General features: G+C 39.1%; 3 protein-coding genes across 3 annotated transcripts; 1 reads left to right on the top strand and 2 right to left on the bottom strand.

Moving 5' to 3' along the window:
• Positions 1 to 2,026: 2,026 nt before the first annotated feature.
• Positions 2,027 to 2,874, top strand: LOC306875177 (transcription factor 15; the record flags this gene model as incomplete). The annotated part of the gene is made up of 2 exons (XM_079425623.1): positions 2,027 to 2,572; positions 2,842 to 2,874. 2 exons carry the CDS (start codon positions 2,027 to 2,029, stop codon positions 2,872 to 2,874), a joined length of 579 nt encoding a protein of 192 aa, XP_079281749.1.
• A 2,048-nt stretch (positions 2,875 to 4,922) lies between these two features.
• Positions 4,923 to 12,414, bottom strand: bzw1a (basic leucine zipper and W2 domains 1a). Its single transcript, XM_079425021.1, has 12 exons — positions 12,314 to 12,414; positions 11,548 to 11,620; positions 11,296 to 11,472; positions 9,186 to 9,280; positions 8,876 to 8,941; positions 8,619 to 8,754; positions 8,419 to 8,528; positions 6,490 to 6,660; positions 6,183 to 6,329; positions 5,961 to 6,099; positions 5,687 to 5,809; positions 4,923 to 5,608 (listed from the first exon to the last, which is right to left on the bottom strand). The coding sequence occupies exons 2-12, from the start codon at positions 11,609 to 11,611 to the stop codon at positions 5,577 to 5,579; spliced, it is 1,260 nt and encodes a 419-aa protein (XP_079281147.1). The 5' UTR covers positions 11,612 to 11,620; positions 12,314 to 12,414; the 3' UTR covers positions 4,923 to 5,576.
• A 631-nt stretch (positions 12,415 to 13,045) lies between these two features.
• Positions 13,046 to 14,212, bottom strand: LOC306874769 (hatching enzyme 1.2-like; the record flags this gene model as incomplete). The annotated part of the gene is made up of 5 exons (XM_079425010.1): positions 13,046 to 13,436; positions 13,528 to 13,645; positions 13,729 to 13,869; positions 13,984 to 14,062; positions 14,144 to 14,212. The coding sequence occupies 5 exons, from the start codon at positions 14,210 to 14,212 to the stop codon at positions 13,046 to 13,048; spliced, it is 798 nt and encodes a 265-aa protein (XP_079281136.1).
• Positions 14,213 to 15,398: the final 1,186 nt, after the last annotated feature.

Here is a 15,398-nt window from a genome sequence, read left to right on the forward strand (position 1 = left end):
CACCTTCATTCAACTGGAACTGGATTGTAAACTATGTCATCTTGTCTATGTAAACTGCAAAACCATTCAATGAGAATATGAATTGTTTCATGCTCTGCTTGCTTCCCCGAAGTCGGGTATTCAGGAAACCGTCGCTATAAGCCAATGCCTGACTTCTGCAACTTACCAGGAGCTTTCACCTGCAAATTTAAGTGCCAAGCAATCTTTCGGAGGATTATAAATGGCGTATCTTTGTTTTGCATCCCAGCAGGCACTCTTAAAGATTAGAGGCGATGCTGTCAGGGTAAACAATAAACCAGTTGGAGCGTTTGTTTGGGCCACGGGCAGCTCATTGAGGACACATGTGAACATCCACTTTGGGAACTTGGGGAACGCAAGTATTGTATTTTAGGTCTTCAGGAAGAGTTTAAAGGGTTAATCAAATTAGCTAAGAGCTGTCATGTGAATGTATACGAATAATTAATTTGGACAACTTCCCAAATGTCTGTAAGGAAGTCAATAGTAATTTAGGTTTCAATGAAGTAATGACAAGTTCCATACATTAAGATTTGATTGCTCATAAGTTCCACACTGGAACCTCTAATATGGTAACGGTGCATTAAAACCTTATTTTTGTTTTCATGCCTAATTAGTTCTACTTATTCTTGTCAATTCTTAGACTTTGTTGGAACAACAATCTCCAGTGGTGTGCTACTGACATCTAGTGGTGAATACTCAAACATATGAACCTAGTGTCCTACTACCCAGTCTAAGGAAACCATAGAATCTGGTTAAACTTTAAAGATAAAACTGTTATCAAGCAAATAATTTTTTTTCCACAACAGAGTTTAACTAAACTTAATAAATAAACCAAAAACCACTGCCAAACCACCATACAAACAAAGCAGCAATGTAATATAGGTATGGGGAACACTAACTGATATATTTACTCCCCCCAAAGATGGACCACAGTACATGCGTGTGAGAAACAGGAACACACCTGGGATGTTCAGTCAGACAGTGCATTAGAGAGGAGCAGGATGACTAATAAGAGAGAACTCTTACACAGCTAATGTTGTGAGCTACATGCTAACATTAACTAAAGCTAATGGAGGAAAGACTCACTGGTTTGAATAGCACTTACATGGTTCTTGTGGTGGTGGTGTGGATGTTAAAACTTCTGGCAAAATAGCTTTTCTTTTAGAAAAGTTCAGAAAACCAATGTTGAATACTCCTTCAAGTAAGCAAATGATTCCAGTTACCATAAGCGCAGATTGATTTTGGCACCTTGATTTGAGTAAAACCTTTTCCAAGAACTCTCTTCACAGTTATGCCCATGTCAAACAGGTGTTCTGAATTACATTCTGGCATATTTGAAACACTGCCCCCTATGTGTAGTAAAATCCCAACTGTCTCTCTCCCTCCTTTTGGACCTGGAGTGACACACAGTCCATGTGATACAAATTTTACAGGCAACGACAACAGTCGCTGTCTATAAACTTTTTGGAGCTAAATTTAGCGCTGGGTCAAACTGAACAAGGTTGCTTAGTTATTACAAGAAAATTAAGTAACCTACAAAGACTTTATAAGCCATAGAGAACATGAAATGTTGAGCAAACAATATCAGGAACAAGGGATGAATGGACCAGAATAAAGGGACAAAAACAAAGGTCTTCTCAGGGAAGGTAGGTCAGATCACCGCCCTGGCTTCCTGTTGACCTGCACAAGGTCACCCAGAGGACCCGGTACCCAAATGTTACAGGCCAAAGGTGTAAAAAAAAAAACACCAAAACCCCTGAACGTTTGATGGTGCGTGCACTTATTTATATATCTTCAAATGTCCTCCTTCTTTGGGGCATGACAGGTGGCCCCCCCAGCTCCACCTGTCCATCCTTTTCCACAGCCACATGGTGGCGGACAAATCCAGAAAGGGATCAGTCATTCAAGAAATGGCATGCTGAAGTGCAACGGGGCCACGGAAGATCTCTGGATACCAGATCAGACACAGCTGCCCCCCGGCTGCTATTTTCACTCAGCTTAAAGTACCATGGGCAGCCAGCATCTACGCCATGGACTACCCACAACTACCAGTCTGTCTCTGCACACCATGAAGTCCACCGCAGGGGAGCACGAGCATCTTCCACATGATACCCAGAGCTTACCCTCAGACCCTGATGAGCTCGACAGTGGCAGTGAAAGCTCAGAAAAATCCACTGGAGCAGAGAGCCCAATGCGGGGCCACAGGGAGGTGGGGAGACGCAGAGGGGGTCGTAGACTTGCAGGGGTGAGCAAACAACGTCAGGCAGCTAATGCTCGGGAGCGAGACCGCACACACAGTGTTAACACTGCCTTCACGGCGCTGCGTACCCTCATCCCTACAGAGCCAGCCGACAGGAAGTTGTCCAAAATCGAGACCCTGCGATTGGCATCAAGCTACATTTCACACTTGGCCAATGTGCTTCTGCTAGGGGAGGACTGCATGGACGGGCAACCGTGTCTGAAATATCACAACATCTTACAAAGCAACAGCAACCTTAAAACTCCACCGGTTCGACCCATTTGTACCTTCTGCTTGAGTAACCAAAGAAAAATGGTAAGTACTTGAAGGTGATGAAACTATTAACTGCCACCTGTTGAGCTTGTGAAGGTTGGTTTCCAGAAACTGTTACAAATTTGGTAATGTATTTGCATGCCAAACTTCATATTACTTGCCAGAAGTACCTTGCCACTACCTTTTCCTGAATTGTTCTCTTAGGTGATCAATTGCATTAATGCATGCCTACATATTTCGCATAGAATTGTAAACCGATTGTTGTGCGGGTGCGCATTCTAACACCTTTCAATTATTATGTACTTCTGCAGCTTAGAGATGGGGAAAAGCACACAACTGCGTGACAGCAGAAGTTCACCCGACTGTCCGCTGCTACGTAGGAGCTCTCAACTTCTGAATGTTTACATGTACAGAGACATTGCCTTGCACAGAGACAAAACTCTTTTTTTTTTTTTTTTTTTTTTAATCTCTGAGGACAGACAAAACAAACAACAAGAAGAGAGATGAATCTGCACTTTTTCTGCATGTGTGTCCACTTTATCCACTGTTTTGGTTAATGTAACCGGAGAATATGTGTAAAGTTGCACCTGGTGGGAGGCTATTTCAGTATCAGATATAGTAAGCCACACCATCCCTCGCCTTAAAAAAAGGCTTGTGTCTGCCTCTTGTACATCACATGATGGTAATTGAAACCTTGCGGTTTGCAGTGGTCGCTGTCAGTACAACGGCGGGTAAAAATCTCATCCCCTCCCTCTTGACTCCACATCGACGCTGGGACCACGATCCCAACATGGCACTCAGGAGACTGTAAACAAGATTTTAACCTCAGCATGATAATTTGAGTTGGGAAAAACTTGCTAAATATTTATTAGAAAGTTCAAGTACTACATGACTGAATGCTATAGGCGGAAGTATTTCATAATGAGATAATTTTACATATCTTGGGAACTGGTGTTGGTCAAGGTACACGATCCCTAACACGAGTCCTGGGTTATGACCCTGGCCCCAAATGTTAAACAGCCTACCCTAAATCCTTGTGGTCATACATTGAGAACACACTTTGGTGACAATGTTGCATAGACTGACGATTAGCAGTGTGCACCCTTGCAGACTCAGGAAGAGGGTACATCGAGGTCACTCTGTAACAACAAAGGGCATGCTTATGCTTCTGAATCAGAAAACACCAAATTCAGTCTTGTAGATTCCACTAAACTTACGTGAAGGCCATTTGAGCACAAGTCCAACTCACGGGCGCCAATGTCAAGACAAGCTTGTTGCATTAAATGCATTTCAAGAGTGCACAGTTGATGCATCAATTATGCAATCACTTGCCACAACTGTAGCTACGCAATTGTATTTTCTAAAAATGCATGCACAAAGCTATATTGATTCATGATGTCAACATAGATTTTTTTGTCCACCGATTTGCACCAAATGGAACCAAAAATATTTAAGAGACAGTGGTCTTTTGAGATATGAGTAGATGGGAGTTTCATCTGGGAATTTAATTGGCTATGCCTAATTACTGCTTAAAGTCTAGCTCGGCTTAAAAAAAAAATGGCAGTTTGATTTCAGAAAGTGTTCCACAAATTGGCACGTTTCACGTTGACAAAGGTCTAAGGGAAAGGTCTTCGAGCATGTGCTAAGCTCAAGTTCACCATTAAAACATCTGCTGAGCCTTGTTTTGTTTACATTAACGGAATTAGTAGGAATGACAAATTTGAGCATTTACTGCAGTTACAATTTATTTTCAGATACTGCATCTGAGGTAATTAAGAGGTAGAATTATTTTTGTGTAAGCATCAAGATGTACCAACCAGTTGTTAATATCCAAAATGTTTACCTGCGTGTCTTGCACAAAATCAGAACTTCAGCTTATAAGTTTGTCTGAATCTGCAGACTGTGTAGAACGACTCTTCCTTGAATCAAGTAATTTTTTCAATACAGAAGCAAAAAAAGGTGGTGGAAGTACCACAATGTACTGGAAATATTGTAATATGGCAAGGCTTTTGTAAATCGTTTGTAAATACTTGCACTTTTTAAAAAGTAAAAGGTCAATGCATTATACCAAGAATATGGCCTACCTTTAAAACATTTTGAACAAGCCTGTCGTATTCTAATACTTGAATTGTCCGCTCTTCGAAAAGTGGTCTTTTGCACATGCCAAGCATCAAACAGGCTGCTATTTAATCAAGTATTTTTGTACAAGAAAAATGTCTGTTCTCATGACTTTCAAACCATTAAATTATTTTTGAAGATGTTCTGAAAGTAGTTCATTTTTGGATTTGAGGTGCCCCCTAGTGGATGTCACATTGCATGCAACTTTAAAAATGATAATTTTGCAGTTATTCAAAATCATGTTAGACCGAAAACAAGACCCACACACACTAAACATACTTCTAGGTCTTTATTTCTTAAAAAAAGTCAATTAGTTATTCAGATTAAAGAAATCGGTGACAAATAAGATGGGCGATGCATCAGAAGAGGTTGGGAGTCATTTAAGGGTCTTTACAGGGTGATCAGCAATTTGTTTTCAGCTCTGTAGAGTTTCATAGGCAGGGAACAGAACGCTGATGGATGTTATGGGAGAAGGACTTAACCCTTTGGCAATAACATCACAATGAGACAAGTTGACTGTTTTTTTTCCACCCTTTGCGGACACTGATCATGACGGGGCATGAAGGCATCGATACCATATAGAAAAGGGCGTCTTAAAAGCAAACAAGGCAGCCTGATCTAATTCAATGGAATGTCAATTCATAAACGAATCATTATAACAATAATTTAAGATGTCCAAACTGTGTCAACACTTAAAAGTTCCTTGAGTGAGTAAATAACTATAAAGGTTGACCATAACTTGTGCTATTTTAAGTGTAAACCTCAATATTAGAAAAATCAGTTAAAATTAATAATTTGTTATAAAGCCCTTAAATGACATCTAAATGTTATGGTTTGAAAAACAGGAGGTAGAATTAAAAAAAAAAAAAAAAAAAAAAAAAAAAAAATAGAAAGCACTTCTGTAACAACATTCTGCTGACATGGTTCTTTAGTCTCCATCCTCTTCCTCGGATTCGGACTCTGAAAGAAACAAAATCAATGATTACGGATACCATTTTAATCGGAAAGTTTCAAAGATGATGAAACAAGCAAGCTTACCCTCCTCAGCGTTCTTCAACCATTCTACAAACTTCTTCATCTGCTCGAGGAAGACGCTCTTTCCTTTGGCCACGTGGCCTTCTGTGTACCACTTCAAAATGACCTCCTCGCTCAAAACATCAGCTACAGGCAAGACAAAAACATCTTCAACCGGGTATAACCTCTATATAGCATTGCACAGGCTAGGTAACATTTTTGTACAAAAACTACCACAATGAGCCAAGCCTTGGGCTTAGGTGCATAGTTTTGAAGAGACCAGCTATTGAAGAGACACCTTTGTAAAGAAGCACCACAATCTTCTGGAAGGCCTTCATGAAGTGGATATTGTCGTAGCAGTATTCCTGGATCTTCAGCAGGAGGGTGAGCTCAGACAGGCCCTGGGAGGTGAAGGCCTTCAGCAGTGGGCTGTATTGCTGCAAAGAGAGTTAGCAAGATTACTACCAGTAATTTGATAATAGGAAGTATTGCGAAACAAACCTTTCAGAAACATCGATACCTTCAAGAGTTTGATGGCTTGCTCTGTGACGAGCTCCTCCTTTTTATTCCACTCGACGGAGCTCATGACACTGGTCCACACGATGCCGATCATTGTCTGCTCGGAGATGCTCGTTTTCTTCATCTCTTCACGAACATAGGCAATGATCTGGCGAACAAAATACAAAAATTAGTCAAATACAGGCATAATAAACCTCCAAAGCCAAAAATTAAGTCACTTAAGTTTTAAATATAGTTCAATTTTTAAAGCGCTTCAAATTGAAAGTTCTTTGTGTGTCCAACTTGTCCTAGACAAGGCAGAAACTCACATCTTTGAGGGTCTCGCCACGGGACATCTGTTCTTGCAGTTCTTTCTGAAGCTCTTTGCGCGCTCCAATGGACTGCTGGTTGCGAGCGAAGTCCGAGAGCTCTTTCAGCCCAGCGTCAGTGAAGTATTTTGAGAAGTGTTCGCAGCTACGCTTGTTGGCAGGGAAAAGCTCCTGTTTTGGGCAAAAGAGGAACCGGTTACATCAACGAGCAAACAAAAAAAAAAAAAAAAAAAAAAAAAAAAAAAAAGATTGTGGCATGAGAGAACTTCGACATTATTTGAGGCGGCAAACTACAGATTTTGTTCATTTTAGTTTATGCTTACGTAATTTGTGCTTTGCCAGTTGTTGCTTTATTTTTTCCAGTTTAGTTTTAGTAATCTTAGAACTTCAAACTTAAGTTTTAGTTACTTGCCAAGACAACATTTCCATTTTTTACAAGTTTAATTTTTCCACTTACGTTTTATTTAAAATTTACTGTTAACATTAGTTGAAATTTACATTTACAGACCTGCCAACCTTTGAAATGTTTTTTTTTTTTTTTTGAGTACCACTTGTGTGATGGCAAAAAAGCGGGGGGTATGACATCCTGATATTTTGTGAGGAACTGCTGTGAGGCATGGACTCTTTTTGGTTTCTTTTTAGGTCTGCTGCTCTCTCTCCCTGTCAGTGTCCTCATCTGATGTCCTGTTTTTTTTTTTAGCTGCAAGTCATGAACACACTTTTCTGTCACCGAGCCAACTTAAATGCCAGGTGAAGAGGCAAACTAGCTTAAATTATGTAGTGTTAGGATAACGTTATTCATGTTAAATATTTCCCAAAGGTCTGCACTAAGTCACATACGACAGCTGCACAATTCTGGATAAATTGAGAATCACAATTTTTGCCTCAAACAGGGATCACGATTCTCCCACAAAACAAAATGTGACAAAATACCATTGCTGCAGTCTATTTAAAAGGGTTTAATTTGAACGAATTATTAAACATTTTAATATGAACTAAATATATTATAAATACATTAATTTAAATTATGAAAAAGTGGTTTGAATTAATGACTTAATGTCTCTCAAATACTTCACTCGTTTCTTTACTGGATGAATCAGCATTTTTAAACGAATCTCTTGATTCAATCACAAATATATTTTAAGTCACTTGTCGCCACCTAGTGGCAAAACAATGCAATCAACAAACGTTATTTGAAGCGCCAGTTAACTTTCAAAAGGTCTATTTTGATCGCTACCATAAACAGTGTTTATATCTGAACTATTAACTAATGAATGACTGTAATACAGAAATACTGTGTAGTTGAAAAGACTGTTTGTGAAGCTGTTACCCAAACATGGTAACTGTCTGCTCTGTCAGCAGCTGAACGCAGATGTGAATGGTCCGGTACAACTTTTTTTTAAAGGTTTATTAGACACGGGCAAAGCTCCAGTGCAAATATATCAGTATTTATCCAAGTATGTGCACTTTTTTGGACTAAAAGCCCTAATATTAGGATAGGTCTACGCATTTGTCAATCACACTTGCTAGATGGGGAATGAGCCCAGCGCTCTGATTGGTCGAAGTGCCCTTTCATTGCTGTTGCTTGATAGGTTTGTGCTGCACAAAGGCGTTACCAGGTTTTTGCGTAGTTTAAAGTGACAAATCGTACCGGCGTACTTTGAGGTCAAAATGCGTGCCCGCTACGCAAAATGCGTACAGGTTGGCAGGTCTGCATTGTTTACAGAATATTTTCCAAAACATTCAAAGGTCATGTTTAAATGTAATTACATAGCTTAATTTACATATAAGCCAAGTATTATTTGCACACTAACCCTTTACATACATTTTTATATAACTTTTATATTACTCCAACTAAGCTAGATTTTGGATGCTTTTGGGAATCTTTAAGTGCTTTATCCCAAGCGGAGGCTGCAGTACGATATTTACCATCAGCCTGTTGTCCATGCCAACTTTACGCAGGCTAGCAGCAACTGAGTTGATGTCTTTTTCGTTGATCCAAGATTTGAAGAGTTTCACAGCGAAGGCTGCAGAGACACCTGCGATAAAACCCAGACGACAAGTCAGTTACAACTTCACTCGGAAAGCGCCACTGGTAGTCTAGAGAGATTACACAGGTCTGCCATTACCTTCCTTGACCAAGTTCTCATTAAAGAGGCTGTTCAGGATGGAGGCTGATATATTGCCATTGGCCAGCAGGATTCCAGCAAGCATGGCCAATTTATTCCTCTCTGACTCTGTGAACCCTTTTAAAAACAGCAGCAGCTGTGAAAGAAAAACAAGACAAGGAAGAGTGATAACACCATGGGACTTTCCAAATGCACAACGAAAGACTTTGTTTGACTAACAAATATGGTGTAATCCTTAGTTCAACAATTTTGCTTACCTTCTTGATCTCCTCTTCAAACCCTTTCTCCAGGTACTTGTAACGCCTGATCAGCTTGTTAAAAACCTACAACACAAGGTGAACATGCTGAGACTTGTAAATAGGAAGCCAGGGAGTACAAATTGCACCCGTCACAGTGATATTAATTCAGAACAAGCTCCAAAACTAGACTATTTGCCAGGTAGCATATACAGGTGAGGTAAACACTATATTCTTGCACTTCTGGTTAGATGCTAACTGCATTTCATTAGCTCTGTACTTGTACTCTGCATAATGACAATAAAGTTTAATCTAATCTAATAGGAAATACCTGAGCGTAAGCCTGCATGGTCTCCAGGTCTTCACTTGCAGTGAAGAGGCAGAACTCCGTACGGGTCAAGTCATCAGATAGAGTACCTCCTGGGGCTATAAAAATAAGTTACATATTTGTAGAAATGCATTTCATATACACAAATACTAGTAAAATAAATTATATATATAGAAAATATTTAGTAAAAATAGATGTACGCTTCATATAATATATTTGTAATACTTAGTAAATTTAAATAAAAATTTACCAATTGTACGCATTAGAAAAAAATACATGGAGAAAAAAAAAAAATACAAACTTTGCAGTTAAATAGATAGATATAAGAAAAGAGTAAAAGTAAAGCAAGTACATTAAAATTAATTACAAACATACACACTTTACATAACTTATTAGAAAAGATTAAGTAAAAAAAAAAAATTAAATGTACACTAAAGTTAGTAAGAGTAATTTTAAAAAGTAAATTGTATTCACAAATAGCACCTATGTATAAATTAGTTAAAAGGTGTAGTAAAAAAAAAAAAAGAACCTTTAGATACATTGTACGTATAAATTAGCAAAAAATATTTTATAAATACTTGAGCATTAGCAAAATAAAACCTTTAGAAAAATTGTAGATACATACATTTATACAAGTAATCAGTAAAAGCAAATGTTAACAAGAAGTATAAAAAGAATGTACAAATCTTCAAGAAATTAATACCAGCCCATTGATAGAGAAAGGTATAACTGCAGCCAGGAGATCTCCAAATGGGGGAGGGAACTCCAAGTCGTGGCCTAATGTTTAGAGAGTTGGACTCGTAACCCAAAGGTTGCAAGTTCGAGTCTCAGGTCCGGCAGGAATTGTAGGTGGGGGGAGTGAATGCACAGTAGGGTTGGGTGAAGTCTACCAAATTGGCATCGGACGATGTCTACAGTGAAACATCGTGATGTACGATGACATCGGGGGGCAGGGTTAGGGGTGTGCCCAAAGCGTGAATCCGTATGCAGAAAGGCATGGAAAACAAATAACGCATTCTATGAGTCCACTAAAGGGACATTAGTCGCTAGCTAGAAGTTGCCAGTTACATTACAGCACATGAAAGTTACTTACCCCACACACACACAGAGAGCAAGGAGAGATGACTGATAGGACAATGGCAAATGATTTGCAGATACCAAGCACCACAAATATCTAATCTTGTAAAATGTGTGCTAAGAACGTACGCTCGGTAGTATAGAGTCCACATTACCGCGAATCTCGAAAGTGAAGTGAGAGCGCGCATTCGAAAGCAGTTTCAATGCCCTGCATATTAGTGCAGTTTCTATACGGTATAATTACACAATTTGAGCAAGGCACCAAACCCCCAACTGTTCCCCGGGCGCCGCAGCATAAGTGGCTGCCCACTTCTCCGGGTGTGTTCACTGCTGTTTGTGCACGCACTTAAAATGGGTTAAATGCAGAGCACAAATTCCTAGTATGGGTTACCATACTTTGCCACGTCACTTCATATTGGGGTGGAAGCTCCAAAATTGGGCGTGGCTTCCTCCTGACAACTCAACCTCCACCCCACAGCTGATTCTAAAGATTTTACTGGTTGTGCTAATCAGTGTTGATTTCCTACACTGCTACAAAAATGCTAACCCCTAAACCTAACCTTAACCAGTGAAATTGACTGCACGGCGGGATTGGCGCTGATTAGCGTGGTAAAGAACTCCCCAAGCGGACCTCACTGGACAATGGAACCTATTTAGTTACACCCAGAGTCACTACCCACTCTTACCCTGCCATTTTCGAGCCCCGGGTCAAAATAGCCTTTTTACTCAATTAGACTGCTTTTTTTATTATTTCCATTTTTAGTTTAATAAAAATAACTTTTCCTTTAAAAGCATTATGTTTTTAGATTGCAATGTTAGAACGCAACGTGAGCTTAACCAATATTTTCGCATGCATACATGCTTACATTCACTTGTTTAATTCAAATACAAAATAAAGAGATACCATACACCGCAAATCAGCCAAAAAAAAAGAAATTTGCGCATACCGCCCAGCCCTACTTCACGCCCCAGTTTGGAGGTCTCCGGTCTGCAGTAATACCTACTTGCATTGATGGGACCATAGCCAGGTGCTTACCCAGCATTCCTCCAGCCACCAGGATGTCGAAGAGCGTCTCAGCATACCGGCGGTAGTCGAGCTTGGCGCCAGAGGCATCGAGGAACTTTGCTACCGCTTCCAAATCTGCGCCAGTTTGGTTCAAGCCTTGAACAATACTTTCTTGAAACTGAGTAGGGTCAAATCTCTCCTTTTCATCTGTGAAGAAATGAGAAACTTTAAAATGGGAGGCACTGCTTTAAAACGTTATTAAATGTCCCTTTGTCTACTTACCTCTTTTCCTTGTTTTAAAACGCTGGCCGGTAAGCGTTGGCTTTTGCTGCTTTTGATTATTCATAAAAGACACCTGTGAAAACACAATGAAGATATTAATGAACATATCTGTGCTCGGATTCATATCATGGAGGAGCACAAAAGAAACCACATGTAACTTAGATGTGGCAGGAGATTTCTAAACCCACCCAAGCCATCAATAAGACTAACATAAAATATGCTAAATAAAACCTTATAAACGATTAATAAACTGGCTTAATTGCAGATCCAGGTAAACATGCAAGTTGGTAACCCAATGTTGCCTCGTGAGCAAATTACACACACAAGTAAATATTTCTCATATTAAACCAATTCATGTTTTTATATGGATATATTGCTGTATAAAAGTATTTAATTGAATTTGAGAATGAGTTTTTAGGTCTGAACTGAAACTCATGCGCCGGTCTCGCGCTAAAGCTAAACGGCTAACATGAGGCCTAACCGGTCCAAATCTAGCTTAAAAACCACAATTTAAAAGCATTTCAAATACAACAGAGGGCGATGCTAATAATTAATACAGTATTTAAATAAAGAACAAAAAGGACCAAACATTTCATTGTTTTGATTTCATTGCCATCGTGTCGCGAGCTCCGCCATCATGATGTAAAACAGCTGATCACGAGCGTGAGCCCAAAAAAGGCCATCCTATAAAAACACGGGTTTACAAAAACTCAAGACAACGCTGTACAGGCTTATTATACTAATATGATATATATGCAGTACTCACCGAAATTAATGCAGATAAAAAACGGCTTTTTGAACCCAAGAACAAAGCAAGACAATGGCAGGTCCGAACCCAACACGCAAAACCCTCCCGGATGGCAAAAGACTGCTGCGCATGCGCGAAAGAAGAACTGAAAAAACACAATGGATCCGTCCATTATAGGGGAGCACTGGAGATAGAGAGGTGGCTAAAGTTGATACAAATCACGCAAATTGTACATTTACAACGATCCTTTGGACTATATATAGCTAAAACATCTTATATTATATGAGTAAAGTAAATAATTTGCTCGTGTTACTGCTTACGTGGACGTTTAAAAACGGATCACCCCTCTCTACTGACAGTGATTCGTAAGCCCGATTCTGGTCATACCATTGTAACGAGAGGTGCGATTTCTTTATTGCCAAGGGTAAACCATTAAAGCATTCAGTTCAATTGGGTCAGCTCGTAAATATATTTTTGGAATTTTCTTGTTATTTATATTTTGGAATTTATGCTAAATATATAACTTTTATACTTTAAAATAATACATGCAAGATTTCACTCTGACACTGATTAATTATTGCTAAATAAACACCATTATGATGTAATACTAACCAGCTCATTAATAAAAACCACAAACAATATAAAATTAAGTTGTATTGTACTTTAACTTTATTTTTCCCAACACAATTACATATTTGAACACCACCAGAAAGCAAAGACTCATGATACATGTTTAATTTTTCCTCATCTTCAGCATCCATATAGCTTGTTGATCCTCAGGATGTCGGTGTTGGACATTCCCTGCCTCTGTCCGATTTCCACCGTCCCATCAGGAATGGGAGTGATGGTTTCCAGCCCGGGCTGGATGGAGAAGGCTGTTCTTCCATAGTGCATGATGGAGCCGTAGTCATATGGAGTGTCTTGGTTGTTGGTGTTTTGTTTCTGGAAGTTGTAGGCCATATCAGGAGACATGTTCTCCCAGTTGATCTTGACATACTTGTCACGATCGCTCCTGGTTTGCTCGTGATAGAAGCCCAGGGCATGATTGAGCTCATGCTGAACGATACCGTGATACACACAGCCGTACCTGTTGAGGGAGACCACCTGTTTCCCACCAGTTCTGCCAAGAGAAGAGTAGCACCTGAGAGGAGAGAAATAAGAGATGTTAGACAATATCAGTCTGATTTAATGTTGTTTGTAAAACAGAGTCCAGAAGGTATGATTTTTCTCACCCATCTTTGTTCTCAATACTGATGTAGTCGGTCTGAGTTGATCTGGCCACAAAACGGATGCAGGTTTTGGAGTGAAAGGTGGACATGGCGTTCACAATCACTGATCTGTCATAATAAGCTGCAAACAAAAGGGTCCAAAGCTTTAAAATGACATTTAAATGAATGATTGATAGATTCAATGATTGAAGGAGATTGACTCACAGAATTCACCGCTCACTATGTAAGGGATCTCCACTATGTTGTTAGAGTTTTTCTTCCAGAAACAGTTGTTGTTAAAGCAGTAGAGAGCATTTCTGGTTTTGGGAAACACCAGGTCTCCTTCGATCAGGACTTCAGAAGACCCTGCATTTAAAATGAAATACACTGGTGAAATAACACAAGCTATTTATAATCTTTGAACACTTTTTGGAAATGTGACCCACTTCTGGCTTTATAGAAATATACAAAGTGCCTGACCATTGTTGGACTCCAAAATCCTTGTAGTGATGTCCAGAGGTTCAGGCTCTGACACAAACACTCCTTCAAACCTTTCCTCCTGGAGGCAGAAAGAGAGATTTTTAAAATGACTTATCTGAGGAACCTTGATTGTTTAGGGAGGGACTAGACAGGATCTTACCATAAGAGGAGATGCCTGTGAGACACCAAACAGCAGCAGCAGAATGGAGAAGGAGGCTCTTGTGTCCATGTTGTCTAAGTGTGTAGAAATGTTCAGGATGCTCCTGTGTTGAGCTTTAGTGTCTCTGTGCTGTCAGACCTGGACTTTATAGTCACCTGAGTAGGTGGGTTTTCTGGAGGATTATGGGTAGGGTCTTAGTGTCCAGAAACTAATGTGTGTAACTAAAGGGAGGAAACTCTGACCTCGCCTGTTAGTCCAAATGCTTCCAGAAACAGACTATAACCTAAGTTTATATTATTTATTGGGTTTAACACTAAAGTAGAAATGCTGTAGTTTTTGTTTTCTTAGTGTCCCAAAACAGTAGCATACGAAGAGGGTCCACAGAGCTTCTAGCATTGAAAAACAAAACTTCAGAGGAACCCTATATTTTGTTAGCTAGTCCAATTATTTTAGTCAATTGTTTGGATGATTTAATAATAATTGGACTAAATGGTTATTTGGTCATACTTATAACTTCATTGGTAAATTCACATCTTTGCCTATAGCTGTTGTTCAGATGGTCACCCTTCTGTCCAGTGTAGATTTTCTTGATCTAAACTAAATTAGCTCATGGTTTAGTGGTATAAAAATGTTATTTTTTGATCTAGGCTTTGTATTACAGTCAGGCTAACACTTTAGAATATTGTTCCATCATTAATGAATAACTACACAAGAACACATGAGTAACGCAATATTAACACTCTAGTAACTACTAGTAACCAACGAGAAACTCTGATTAATGAATTAGTAAGTGGTAGTGCTTAGTCGAATGTGGTAGTTTACTATTAGCTAATCAGTAACTATTCTTTTTTTCATACCTTCTTAAGAAATACGAAGAACCACTGTATACAGGTTCATAATTAATATGAATAATACATAATGTATAAGTCATTCTAAAGTAAAGGTCATAGTAGGGTACTAGTACGCGATATTAATGACTGAAGTATTACGAAATTTCTCAGAACACTGTAAAAAATTTACATTTTGAAAAATTGTGGGAACTGACAAATAAATATTGATTTAACAAATTGCTTCCCAATAATTCTCCCCAAACCAAAAATTGTAGTAATTTTAACTAAAGGTCTTAAGTTAAATTAAAAAATATACATTCACCGAACAAATTATATTGTGCTCAGCCAATCTATCCAGCAGAAGTGAAAAATCTGTATTGGCCGAACAAGCTTTGCAGCAAAAAAACGCGTGTGCACATGCACCT

Source organism: Barbus barbus (assembly GCF_936440315.1).
Source record: "Barbus barbus genome assembly, chromosome: 9".
Lineage (NCBI taxonomy): Eukaryota > Metazoa > Chordata > Actinopteri > Cypriniformes > Cyprinidae > Barbus > Barbus barbus.